The following is a 14,815-nucleotide window of genomic DNA, read 5'->3' as shown; positions in this document are numbered from 1 at the left end:
TGTAACAGGGCCTGTTTTATAGAGACATGTGATTATTGTAACTCGCTATTATGGTAACTTCCATCAAAAATTTGAATCTGGATGTATACATGCAGGGCCCTCCTGGGCATAAACGCATCGGGTGAGAGAGGGCGCAGTGAGGATTAGAAGGTTCTGTTAATGGCATTCTTGAATGAGCTAGTTGATGACAGCATCACTCAGGTGACTCCACTCAACGATGGTGGATGGGTAGAAAGAGTTCCTTTATTGTTCAGTTCATGCTCTGATTGGATTTTAGCACTTGTTATTTGACACTTGCATATCTATAATATTTGTAGTGTCACATTTTTTTAATTGACTTTTGAGCCCTGTTAGTTTCCATCATAACAATTTAACATATTTTAATAATAATACTACTACTAATGATAATGATAGTAATAATAATTATGACAATAATAATCAAAATAATAGTGGCAGCTATTATGTGCAAGAGCCTATCCTAAGGCACTCACTATTCACTTTACATAAATCAATACTTTATCACTCCAGAAGAAATGTAAATCATTTAATAACATGTTATGTCAAAATAAAAGCTCTACAGGGTGTTTAAAAAGATAACCAATGGTCAGCTATACCAAGAAGACATGTTTTATTCTTGTGATTTGTTTTGTTCATTACTGAGTAAGTCATCAATTTAAATTTGACAACTTGCTTGCATCAAAATTGTAACTCGGTCTTTCGAAGGCGAAGTATTACAAAACCTACTTTGTCCAAGTTTTGGTGTGTAATCATACGAAAAGAACTCTTTTGTAAGATTTTGGTTCATCATAGTTTCTCATAGCAAGTTTCACTGAAATGTTATTTCTTCTGCAAACTTTTTCGCGGGTGAATGCAATGTTGAGCAAATCCTTTGTGAATTGCAGGCACATATTAGGCATGATATTGATGTTTTTCATATTGTTCCCGTAACGGTTAGAAGAACAGTGCAAGACATTATTAGCGGGAGTATATATGCGTCGAAGATGTATTGGTGCTTAAGTTAGGGATGAATGATGTGCTCACTAGAGATTGAAGCTCCACAGTGAATATATAAATAATAGTCACTCATTCACAAAAAGAAAAAAAAAACACGATGCAACCCAAAGCTTACAGAAAAGATGCTTTCAGAAAACTTGGAAAAAGTAGGACTGATTCGTACTCCGTTCGTACTCTTCAAATTCCAAGGACCATTACTGTGATATGTGACAGTGGTGATGAGTGAATTAGTCATGATGGTGATATTTCAAATTAAATTAGATGAGTTATTCTGTATATTAGAATAGAAAAGCAAGAATGAACTATGATTACTTGATATACATGTAGATTTTTTAGAAACACCCTGGATATGCTCTGAAATGGGAGACAATTTTTATGTCCTCGAGTCCGCCTGTAAGGTTTTTTTAATGGACACTACAGCTTATTAATGATTTACATTTTCTTCTGATCTTAAAAGACTTGTATTTATGAAAATATGTGAAGCATTATGGTAATGCGACAAATCAAACTTATTAATTAATTTTAATCATCGCTATTTCTATTTCTATTATTATTCATACCCCTCCCCCCCCAAAAAAAATGATAATAATAATGATAAAAAATAGGGTTTTTTTGTATGCCATCACTAACCCCACTCTCACTATATTTTCTGCCTCATTCGTCTTCTTGTTGAACACGATTCATTCTTCATCACCCCCCCCCCCCCGTCCACCTCAGTAATGCCCCTGAACCATATATACTCACATGTCAACTCTGTATACCAGCATGGACAGGTCCATGATACCAGCGAAGTGTGAGTTCTCCTGAGTAAACTGTCTGTGAACATCATCTGGAGTGGACGATGAGTGTCCTTAAAATGAGCCACGGTACAAAGTTCGATTTTAGGTATATCAAATTTGTTGACACAAATCTCACCGATTGGTAAATCTTTCGCAGGGTGCATTTTGAAGTAGAAACAGACGTCCAGTTTGAATGCATATTGAAATATTATTTCATATTGCTGCCAACATGAACTAGAGAAGAGAAACGTTACTGCTGATGTCAAAATGAATGTTTCTTGTATTCTACCGAGGTATTTAATGTCTGGTTTAAGAAGCAAGTTTTCTCGATTGCTCGTCAGAACCAGTACCTTCAACCCACCTGTCGTAGAGTAAGTCTTTTTCAGTGATTATCCTTATAGACTAAGCATATAGTAAAGGAGTTAATAAGATAAATAGTTGTGACGTATAGCCGGATTTTTTTAATTTTTGAAGAGCATCATGTGTATGCAAGACAGGCACAGGGGCTGATATTGATGGTTTAACACTATTAAAAACTAAAAAGGTGTGTATTTTCAGTTTTGGACGCGGTCCACGCGTAGACTCGTTAAGGGTATGAAAAACAATTTTCAAGAAAAAGGGTGGTTTTGAAAGACTGGTCAATCGCGGGGTCAAACGTATTTAGGGTATGTTTCTTTCCCCAAAGCTTTTTTTTTTCTTTAAGACTAGCCAAACATGTTTAGGGTATTTTTTTTCCCAGGCTTTTTCCCCGGGGTCATATTTTGGCGACAACTTGTTTAGGGGCCAAAATGTGTAAATAAAGGCAGCAAAAAACATGTTTAGTGTGTTATTTTGCACACAGAGAAAAACTCGTTTAGGGGGTGTTTGGAAATTACTTTGTCACGCGGTGTATAGCAATATATTTGACTCCCCCCCCCCCCCCCGTATCAAAGTGAAGTCCACTTCATTTTAGTCATGTTCACAAACTTTGCAGGGAATCAATTTGGTCCGTTAGGAGGTCAAATTTATGCAGAAAAGTATGTACAATATGTTGGTTCATTGTTAACTTGTTTTTCAATGGGACTTTCCGGGGGGGGGTCAATATTCACATTATGTGTTACATGATATGTCGGGGGACATCGAAAGGGACTACTTAAAGACCTCAATTCTGAGTCGTCGACGTTTTCCTTAGGCATGTTAAAGTTAATTTCTAGCTTCAAGTGCCGTTTTCGAAGTTTAGAACAACAAGAAGAATGACACGCCCTATAGTGACCTTCGTTGATTCGATCCCTCTTTCTCTTACACAAAATGTTCTTCAACATTTTACCTAGACCAAGGGACGTAAGAGTTCTTCCTCTGACCCAAAATAAGACTTAAAAGAGTATACCATTATTTCATTTATCTTAAGGACTGTTCCACGTTACCATGACTACTCGTCAGTAAGGACGAAATACACCTTAAGTTACATCCATGGTCATGACGTCATTTCCAATTCACCTGTTCCTCCCATGAAGACTATTGGTGAGTTTATTGATGAGAGTGCTGAGAAGTATCCTGATAACGATTGTGTCGTCTTCTCAGAAACTGGTCAGAGGCAAACATTTCAACAAATCAGAGATAAGGTAAAAATATAATAAAACTTATAGAATATATCATAAAGTTTACATGATCATTAATGCAACCGTATACCTCTAAGCAGATGCATATCGGCTGATTTTAGGAAAGGGGCATGGGCGGGATCGAAATTTGGGATAAGGATCGAGAAGAATGTTTGTTTTTGTCATTATTTTAATATGTTCATAACTTTTTCATTATGTTTACCTTATTGGGACGGGTGATTAGGTAGGATTGGTATGTGAGTATGACTCTTACTTTTTTATTTTGCTAACTTTTTTCATATCTATCGATCAAAGATAATATGCGTAACATACATGCTTACAGATAAATATTGGCATCCAGAGACTTAATGTTTTTTTCCTTGTCATATTTTTGTTGTTGACCCCCCTACCCCCCCCCCTTCTTGGTAATTCCTGATATCAAAACAGATGTCGAGGTATAACGTACTCTACCTGGAGACCAAACAGGATTATTTGGGGTGTTTTTTTTTTTTTTTTACATATATACATTTACTTCATAATTATGATGTTTAATTTTCTTCCCGAGTGGTGTCAATTACCTTTTTATGTAGGTAGATCTTAGAGATATATACTATACATCTCTATGAGGTAGATTCAGTCACTTCATACTGCCCCCATCGTCTGAAAACCATGTTTATTCTTTTATTTCAGGTTGATCGTTTAGCTGCTGGTTTAGTCTCTCTTGGAGTAGTAAAAGGTGATAGAGTTGGTATCTGGAGTCCAAACACCTTAGAATGGATCTTAACTCAGTATGCTACAGCTAGGATTGGTGCAATCCTTGTTAATCTAAACCCAGCTTATCAGATCACTGAGATTGAATACACACTCAAAAAGGTTAAGTCCTTTATCACTTTCATGAGACGCCTTCTAATTATTTGTCGTTTAACTGAAATATGTACACATATTTTTTCCATGATTAATATGATTAATACCGATCGTAATTAATATAATGTGTCTATCGCTTCCATTCCTTTAAATCAAATTTTTTAAGATATATCAATTTTGCTCTTCTCTTGTTTTCGTAAGATCGCCGTCAGTTTCAAGCTTAACCACTCACAATTGCGGTCTCCCGTGTTCGTTAATTACATATTTATTTTATTTTTATAAGACATGTAAGAGTAAAGTCAGTATTCACATTGTTATTTTTAATTCATTATATATTATGACTCTATTGTTTATATAATGGAACCTCTTCTTAAATGTATTTTTATACTATGAATTTTATCATTTTAAACACAGAAATAAAAACAGATAAGTAGAAAATAAAAGAGTAATTGTTTTACTTCATTTATTTTTACTTGGTTGATTATATTGCCCATATTTCGTATAAAAATCTATCCATCAAAGGGTAAAATATTCTCAATATCATTTGTACAGGTTGGTCTTAAGGTTCTGATAGCGCCTGAGAATTTTAAGACCCAACATTATTATAAGATGGTAACAAACCTCTGCCCCGAGATGACGTCCATGAATGGAGCTGGTAAAATCAAAAGCAAATGGTAAATTAGCTTAATCTGCAAGTAAATAGTTGCTCTGTCTGACAGTAAATAACATGGTATAGCTGGATGAAATCATGATAATTGTTGAGTGTTGGATTTTGTTTTTCTTTCAATTCAACACTAAATTATTTTGTGTATTATCTCAAATCAAAACATGAGATGACGGTGTGAAATGTTATTGATTCTATTGGAGATGGAAGGAGTGCATGCTTGCAGTGGGTAATTTACTCTTTTGATATCTAATTCATTCACTTTTTTGGGGGGGGTCGAGATGCATTCAAACTTCTAAAAAGTTCATCCATTGATTTTTCTTACTATGGATAAAATTGTTTTAAAAAAAGTATATATGAATATTCATTAAATTAATGATAATGTTAACAATTTTTTTTAATTGAAAGTATCTTCATAGACCTAATTTACAAAATCACCTGTTCAATTGATATTTCTACTAGCCTCCCTGATCTAGAGTCTGTAATCGTCTTTGACAGCGAGAGTGTAAGTTTACCAGGGGCTTATGCTATCAATGACGTCATGGATATGGGACGAACTGAGCATTATGACAGCATTGATCGCTTAAGGAAAAGTCTCCAATCTGATGACGTCATCAATATCCAGTTCACTTCGGTAAAACACTGATTTTCATTTCGGGAAGGGGGTGGGGTGAAGGTAATTACGATGTAATAATGTAGTAAGCGACTTATACTACTCTTAAAATACTTTAAACAAATCTCAGATTATGAAAGGTAAGCCAGGGTGTGCTGGCGAGAGATTCCGTTCTATGAACTAGCCGTTATTACAGAGTTTAAAACTGTCTGTCGTATTTTTATGATTTTCCAATTCACAAAACTTTTGTCAAAATTTTGGTTGGTATTGATGACACGTTCTCAAAAACATGACAGCCAATATGATATCCCTATACCGAGTACACAGTGAGCTAACAACTCCATGTCTTAATAGCAATTTTAAAAGAGGAAGATAAATATTTCATATGGCTTGATAAAGTTACCATGCTTATTAAACTTTTAAAAGCACCATAATCTCGTTGTCCTTATGACTGTCCATCTTGTCATCTATACAGTTTGTTCCTATTCCATCATATATGATATTCATTTTATATAACATCATAATTTTGTTGAGCGTCTCTTTCCTCATGCATTCAATTCCTCCATTGCTCTGTCTCTGCTTTAATTTCACAATTAGATAACATCTCGTAAAGGGATGATACACTTAATAGAGTGTGACTTTCATTATTGTTTATGAAATACTAATTCTTCTTTAATTTTGAAGGGTACCACAGGGATGCCTAAAGCCACCTGTTTGACTCATTACAATCTGATAAGTAATCTCAGCATTCAATCATTCGTTCATTCGGTGAAATGTGAACAGGTAAGAAGATTATGATGATCATTATTGTAATGATTGAGGCGATGATGATGATGATGATGGTGGCGATAATAATGATAACAGGAGGGAGAATACAAATAATGATCATAAAAATAGTAAAAGGCCTAATAACACCAACAGCAGTCATATACTACTACTACTACTACTACTACTACTACTACTACTACTACTACTACTACTACTACTACTACTACTACTACTACTACTACTACTACTACTACTACTACTACTACTATCACTACTACTACTACTGCTACTACTACTATACTACTACTATCACTACTACTACTACTACTACTACTACTACTACTACTACTACTACTACTACTACTACTACTACTACCACTACCACCACTACTACTACTACTACTACTACTACTACTACTACTACTACTACTACTACTTCTATACTACTACTACTACTACTACTACTACTACTACTACCATTACTACTTCTACTACTCGAGGTTTTGTACAACAGTAAGGAAATTAATATTTCAGTGGAGTTCTGAACTACCTCTCTGGATATTAGGCAATAGAGGTATGATACTTCCAGTTTTGATCGTACCATATTTTGTTGGCATGTTTTTATGAATATCTCTAACAGGTCAATTGTTTGCCTTCTCCCTTGTTTCATACCCTTGGTATGTCGACATCGCTCTTCGGTATGATGAGGGGTATGACCACGGTGTACCCATCAGCTGGTTATAATAGTGGAGATATACTTCGTGCTATTCAAGATGAGAAGTGAGTACATTATGTGTAGGCTTATTAAAAAAGCTGACTCCATACAATGAAGAGGTAGTTTCAAAATAATGTCATGAGCTTTTAATAAATAAAAACTTATGAACCAATGATGAAACATTGTGACTTCAGAAACGGCGGATCACCGCTAAATTTTGGAAATCACCATGTCACCCATCGATCATAGTTGAACTATGTCACTGAGCAAGCGACGCGATGCCCCCACTATTTTCAGTTTTAACAGCAGACTTCATGCGACATCTTTCGGGGATCTTAACTCCCTCATTACTTATGTACATTTAGGGTCCATGATTTTACTAAAACTTAACCAGAAACGTACAAAAAATATTCAAGGGACGCGCATTGTAAAGTGGGTTAACAATAATACGGAACAGGCTATTATCGGTTCTTTTGTTGCAAATGAAATTTCAATTTTAAATAACAAATATTTACATTATCGTATTGTGACGGAAAATACAAATATATACATATCCATAATCTTGTTTCTTTTAAAAAGATGTTCACATTTCTTCGGCCCTCCTACCATGCTGATTGACATGTTACATCATCCAGACTTTGTGACCTTTGACCTTAGTAGTTGGAAGACTGTGTATACTGGTGGTAGCCATATACCAATTGAGATTATTAGACGAGTAGCTGAAGAAGTACCCTCCATCAACGAATTACTTGTAAGATTTATTTCCTTGTCACCTAAACGTGTGTTTAACGTAGAAAATTTGGACTTCAAAAAAAAATGTATATATATATATATATATATATATATATATATATATATACATTTTTTTGAAGTCCAAATTTTATGATTTATTCAACAAAGAATGGTTTTAAAAACTTTCATATTTTTATCCTAAATGGGACACGAAAATGCACAAATTATTATTATATATTAAACTCCTGCTATTTACAAGCTTTTTTTTAAAAAAAGGCTTTCTACAGGTGTTCCTTTTTCCATTTATTTCTTTCACTTACGATATTAATTTACTATGCTTATGTATTTTATTTTTTTTTGTATATACCTGTGTATTTCAAATGTACATTATTATTTTTATTGTTTTTTAATGAAAAAGAATAAATGAATTGAAGTGAATTGAATTATATTCTCCCACTTTTAAATTGTAGCTTGATATAGTCATTATATGTGAGCAAACGTTTAAGAACAGTATAAACACTTTCCCCTTGAAATGTGTATATATTTCTAGTTATTTCATGAGTTTTGAATGTTGATTTCTGGATGAAAAGCATACTCTACATGTGGGCCGTCATTTAACATTTTGAGAACAGCATCATATTCATTAATAATATATTTATATATTTTGGTCAGTTGGTTTATGGAATGACTGAGTCTACAGGAGCCACATGCTCGACCCTTAATAGTGACCCGGAAGAAGTTCGTTACTCCACTGTTGGAAGACCCATGCCATGGAGTGAGGTATTTTACACATTGTAATATTTTGAGTCACTTTAGATTGTCTGATCTTCCAAGAATTCGTTTAAAAGTGTTCCGCTAGACATCCAAATGTTAAATTTGTTTTGGACTTCTACACATTTAATTGGTTTTAAGCATGGGTGTCGATCTATACGGGGTTGACTGTTTTTATTCATTTTAGTTTAAAGGGAGCAGTGGCTTTAATAGTCTAAAAAAATGGGGTAGACATGGCGTAAAACGGCAAAATTTATAAAACAACTGCGAGCGATCGAGCAAAATTTTGACCCTTCAATTCAAAATTTTGACATCATAAAATATTAGAATGTTTATCACATTTCATCCTCTTTATTTTACTCCTTTTTTTCTTGATCGTAAAACTTTTTGGGTCCATCCCCCCCCCATCTGTCTGATAGCTGTATTCTATACAACAAGGCTAGGTAAGGGCTAGATCAATATTGTGAGCGCGAAGAGTACGTGAGCCGAATTAAAAAAAAATACCTGAAAATGATCCATTTTGAGGACTCTTTACGGTTTTCATTGTGATATACATTTTATACACTATTAATTTTCAATTTTCGCTTTTGTTTTATGTACGTTCTCCACTTAGCATGATGAAATAAAGCAAACTAACAAAAATGAAGTGATATTCAAAAGGGTGGTAAATGTACAAGGCATACCATGCGCTTGGTTGCGGGGAATCGAGGGACAAAATTTCAAAAAGATAATACCATGTATTAAAAACCTAAACAAGAAAATGTTGTGATATTTCATCCTGTAATTTCATCTTTCTCCATCCATCTGTTTGTAACAGTTTCTGAAAATAATGATTTCATTTCAGAGCGATGAACATAAGAAATGACAAAACCGTATCAATTGTCATACCGCGTAACTACGATAGCCATCATCATCATTATTATTACTATCATTATTATAGTAATTATAATGAGTATTACTATTAATATCAATATTCATCTTCTTTCTCTGCCGCGTCATTCACATTTGTTATTTTCCTTCTCCCATTTCCAATGGTTTTAAAACATAATTACGATTTTCAAGGACCGCCACTCTTCAATGATCTTATCAGACAAACATATTTTGGTAGAAGGATTAAAACAAGATTATGAATTATTGTTCTATGGGAAATGACAGTTTTAAAACTATAAAAGATTATTTTCAAAAAATCACTCATACATTGTATTGGACTTTTGGTACAGGTGTATTGTACAAAATCACTTATGAAAGAATGACAAATATTGCATCATGTCAATGTTTGATGTAGATATTGTAATTGAAGTGTAATTGTAATGATTCCGTGGCGCAACGGTAGCGCGTCTGACTCCAGATCAGAAGGTTGCGTGTTCAAATCACGTCGGGATCAATCATAGGTTTTTTTTTCTAAATCGTTTTATCATTTCTTCTTCTTTTCCTTCTTGTTCTTCTTCTTCTTGTCCTTCTTTTATTTCTTTCTCTTCTTCTTCCTACTATTACTACTACTACTATACTACTACTACTACTACTCCTACTATTATTAGTAGTATCATATTCGTTGTATTGAAATATTATGATGCTTAGATTATTTTGGGTGGGTTATAACACCGGCCATCCCCCACCTGAAATATTGGGGGGACATTCACCCACCCCCCCCCCCGGATCGACAATCATCAATCATCCCCACCACTACCCTCGTCTACCACCACCGTCATCTAATGATCACCACCATCATCGTCATCATCATCATTCATCCACTACAACAACCGTCATCGTCGTCCTCATCAACAACATTATCACTGATTCTATTTTCAGATGAAAATATCGAATCCATCAACTGGTGATGTAGTCTCTGTAGGAGAGCAAGGTGAACTTTGCATCCGGGCTCCTTGGGTGATGGTTGGTTACTGGGGTGATGAAGAGAAAACAAAAGAAACATTAGATGATAAAAGATGGCTCCATACAGGGTAAGAAAAGTTCGTTTAGAAAATATGAAATAGTTGTACGCTTCTTACCATGTCAATCTAAGCATCACACATAGATTTGTACATTCATAGATTTGCCAATTCATTTTCTTTATTTTTTTCAATCTCTCACCATAACTTTCTTCTTTTTTTTCCCTTGTCATTTGTTAATCAGAGATTTAGCCAAAATGGATTCTAATGGTTACATCAGTATTGTAGGTAGAATCAAAGATGTTGTAATCAGAGGAGCAGAAAATATATCAACTATCCAGATTGAACAATGTCTTCATACCCATCCTAAAGTAGAAAATGTTCAGGTAACCATGACAACCATCCCTACAGTTGAGTGTGATCACAGTGTGTTCATATATGTGAACATATTTTCACACTGTAAAAGTGCTTAAATTCAACAGTGTGAAGAACACCTCGACAGTGTGACTGTTCACAGCGTGTCCGCATGGTCAGGGGCGGAAATCTCTCCCAAAAGGTAGGGGGACGAGGGGCTGGAAAATTTGACAAGCAAAAACAGGAGAGTTATCACCCCAATAAATTTGACAAGCAAAAAAAAAGGTTATCATCCCAAAATACATGTTTTTATTTCGATTTTGAATGATGTATTTCTTACCATCATGAAAGACCAAAAATATTAGGGGGGACATTTGATATTGTGTCCCCCCTACTATTTTGAGTTGGGGGGACACGTCCCCCTGTCCCCCCTGATGGGATTTCAGCAAATTGAACAGTGTGAAGGTGATTCATATTGTGTTCAACATTGTGAACACACTTATACTGTGTTTTTTTCAGATATGAATATCAGTATACTTAAACATGCCACTCTCCCTTGAGAGAACCTGACTTTGCATTTTAAATACTATAGACACAAAGTTATTTAAAGCTATTGAAAACAAAAAGTTATTTATAATATGTAGAACCTGGCATCTGGGTGTTGTCTTTTCAATTTCATATTCTTTTAACCGTATGTGTAGGTTGTGGGTGTACCTGATGAGAGAATGATTGAAGAACTCTGCGCATGCGTAAAGCTGAAGGCTGGAGAATCCTGCACAAAAGAAGAAATTCAAGAGTTTTGCCGAGGGAAGGTATGTATATGAATCTAAGATTTCATCTTCGTTTACTTCATTTATAACCACGATAACAGCATGCGAGAACGTGTTCGTTTAAAAATTCCAAAGCCTTGGTCCAGAAGATACGGGATTAAAACAATCTTAGATGCATCTATCTTTATTTTACGACCTTCGAAGAGAGTATAAAGCCATCAATTCCTGTTTGCTGACCTCTGATTACTTTCTTATTTTCTTATAAAAAATAATTATAGAAGTAGCCAATTAAACAGCGTGACATAACTGTCATGAAATTATATTTCATAATAATTGCGATATATATATATACATGTATATATATTCATGTCCTACGTATTTGGCCTGTATAAAGCAGCCTTCATGGCCTGAAATGTTAAGATTACTGCAGGCCTATATCCCGAACCTGATAAAGTGTAACACCATTTTCTTCTTCGAGCATAAAGAAGAATATTTGGCTATTATTTTATAATTTAAAGTACAAGAAGAAACAAGGCTTTTTCGCAATTACTTTACCTTGCAAGTTTGTCAAAAATCCCAGATTATTATATAAAAGAAGTTAATAAGTTAGTTTTGGGGTTCATTTGGAACGGCCCTGACAGGATCAAAAGGGAGATACTTGTTAAGCACTATGAAGATGGGGGGCTCAAAATGATATGTTTAAAATCTCTTTTACAAGTGCAAAAAGTCAAGTGGATACAAAGAGTTTTTACATCCAATTCAAAGGGATGGAAGATTATTCTGTTGACACTGCTTCAAAATGTAGGTGGTGACTTTATATTCCATTGTAATTATGACCTTAATATTTTAAACTTGACAATTCCTGAATGGTATAAAGATGTCATGATTAGTTGGAGCACAGTATTTCAAAAAAACATTAAAATATGTGACCAAATACTATGGAATAACAGATGTATATTACAAAATGGAAAATCTTTTTATAAGCCAGAGATAAAAAACAAAGGTTTTGTTAAGGTGTCACATATGTTGGATGAGTATGGCAGACCATCAAGATGGAAAGATGCCAAAAATAAAGGCTTAACATTTGTTGAATACTTTCTGCTTCTCGACTGTTACAAGTTTATGCCATCAAAATGGAAATTATTTTTTCTATCTCAAAACTTTCATCCCATTGTCGACAACATTTCATTGATTCCAACTTTAACTATTGATGACATCACTAGAGAAGTAACAGGTGTACCAAAGTATATTTTTTACACATTTTTTATGAAGGAAAATAACCCATCAATTTCAAATATATTTACACGTTTAAAAGACACCTATGGGTTTCAACAAGAAGAAGTAAGAGAACTCTTAAAACTACCTCTACGTACTACTATAGATACGAGACTTCGAGCTTTACAATTCAAGATTCTTAATAATTTGATTCCTACCAAGGTTTGGTTATTCCGTATTAAAAAGGTAACGGATACACTTTGTACATTTTGTAAAGTATCACCAGAAACTCTAGTGCATCTTTTTTATTCTTGCCATGTCGTTAACCAATTTTGGAATAATGTTGGTACACTTTTTGCTTCCCTAGATCTTCCTGATTTCCTCTCAGAAAGTTATGTTCTTTTTGGTATCTGTAAGCCCCAAATTCCCAGAAATATATTTATATTGATCTGTCTGCTCCTGTCAGGTAAACAATATATTTTTAGATGTCGATGTGACGAAACAAAACCTACTCTCTCTCTCATTTTTGTAACTTTCTTTTATCATTTGAAACTGTTGAACATATAGCACAAAGGAAATGCAAATTAGAAAAACATGATGGCAAGTGGGCTATCATTCTGAACACTTTAAAGAGGCGATAAAGCAGAAGGCTATTTTTGTTATGTTTATTTTTTTACAGGCCAAGTGCCTGATTTTTTGTTGTTGTTGTAGTAAACAATATGTTTTCTTATCTTATACTATTTTGTATGTTAGACATGTTATTTTATATGCCAACGTCACCTGAACTTTAATATTTGATCCATTATACCATGAATGTTTTGTTATGTATATTTTGATGAAAAGGATCAATAAAACATGAATTACAAAAAAATAAAGAAGAATATTGTCAACCAGGTGTTTTTACAGTACAGATTACATTCAATGAAAATAAAATATATACGAACATGAATACGTCCCGGGGGGCCACTTCCATTCACGAGTGGATACCATGCGCGACCATGGGGTCTCGAAAAGCACCCTAAACACGTAATTTCCATATTCTGAAAATGCACCCTTTAACACGTATTGGCGTGTGAAACCCTACCCTTAACAAGTATTGGGAACAAAACGATACTCTTTGCAAATATTTCTGAAATGAACCCCTAAACAAGTACAGGAATGTTTTATTGTTACGGGTCCTTCGGTCGTCGGCTTTACCTTATTTTGTTTAGTACGACCCCACCTTCTACACCTCGCGCAAATCAGACTCTAAACACGAAGTGTTGGGGCAAAAAGGACATCCTTTTATAAAACATTTTAATTTTGTTTTATCATCCCCGCAAATTCGACCCTAAACACGTAATTTTCCTAGCGAAATAGATACCCTTTTTTCATTATTTTTGTGTTTTTGACACCCTTATCACGTTACGTACGTAACGTGCCCTATCGTGAAAAAGACAACCTTTTTACGTGTTTTTTGGTCGCGCATGGTATCCACTCGTCAATGTAAGTGGCCCCTCCGGGGAATACGTACGTGATCAGGAACATAGTCTATCATATTCTGTCGATGTTTAATTATAGATTATGCCTATCAAGATAAAATTAACCCCCTCTCTCTCTCTTTCTTATTTTGTTTGTTCAGCTATCTCATTACATGGTTCCACGATATGTTGAGTTTGTGAAGACGTTTCCCCTGACCACATCTGGAAAGGTAAAAAAGTTTCAGCTCAAAGAAGAAATGAAACAAAAACTCAACCTTGAGGAGAATAGAGACTGAAGAAAACGTAAAGCTTATATACGCGTTTGTTATCTACCATAAGACTGGATAAGGTATTATTTTCAATAAACGGCACTATCAAAGAATAGGAATTAATGAATAAAGAAAAGGAGCTGAAATATATCAGTAAATAAATAAAAGAAATGAAATAGGCACTAATTATACAACCCGGGACCTTGAAATCGTGAAGTAAAAAACTCAGATAAAAATAGATAAGAGGAAAGGGGAATTTTCTCTGCTTAATTTTATTTCCATATTCATTTCTTACCCAGGGGCGTCTGACCCGTCCATGTGATATTTCAAGTATTGAAAAAGGGGGAAGAACACAAAAATG

General features: G+C 34.5%; 1 protein-coding gene and 1 non-coding gene across 2 annotated transcripts; both read left to right on the top strand.

The window, feature by feature from the left end:
- The first annotated feature begins 1,957 nt into the window (after positions 1-1,957).
- LOC121429771 (medium-chain acyl-CoA ligase ACSF2, mitochondrial-like) lies at positions 1,958-14,612 on the top strand. The gene is made up of 13 exons (XM_041626991.1): positions 1,958-2,164; positions 3,181-3,394; positions 4,061-4,243; positions 4,787-4,908; positions 5,361-5,532; positions 6,196-6,294; positions 6,920-7,059; positions 7,574-7,745; positions 8,399-8,506; positions 10,307-10,458; positions 10,631-10,772; positions 11,442-11,552; positions 14,347-14,612. Exons 1-13 carry the CDS (start codon positions 2,061-2,063, stop codon positions 14,479-14,481), a joined length of 1,854 nt encoding a protein of 617 aa, XP_041482925.1. The 5' UTR covers positions 1,958-2,060; the 3' UTR covers positions 14,482-14,612.
- TRNAW-CCA lies at positions 9,810-9,881 on the top strand. The gene has a single exon. It is a non-coding gene; the product is annotated as a tRNA-Trp (tRNA).
- Positions 14,613-14,815: the final 203 nt, after the last annotated feature.

Source organism: Lytechinus variegatus, chromosome 1, assembly GCF_018143015.1.
Source record: "Lytechinus variegatus isolate NC3 chromosome 1, Lvar_3.0, whole genome shotgun sequence".
Lineage (NCBI taxonomy): Eukaryota > Metazoa > Echinodermata > Echinoidea > Temnopleuroida > Toxopneustidae > Lytechinus > Lytechinus variegatus.
This window is presented reverse-complemented; position numbering and strand designations above follow the sequence as displayed.

What these genes read in the sequence shown, in the direction of transcription:
- LOC121429771 (XM_041626991.1), top strand. Translation starts at nt 2,061, where the DNA reads ATGAATGTTTCTTGTATTCTACCGAGGTATTTAATGTCTGGTTTAAGA. An exon ending in TTCAACAAATCAGAGATAAG is followed by an intron (nt 3,395 to 4,060) that starts GTAAAAATATAA and finishes CTTTTATTTCAG; the next exon opens with GTTGATCGTTTAGCTGCTGG. An exon ending in ATTCGGTGAAATGTGAACAG is followed by an intron (nt 6,295 to 6,919) that starts GTAAGAAGATTA and finishes TATCTCTAACAG; the next exon opens with GTCAATTGTTTGCCTTCTCC.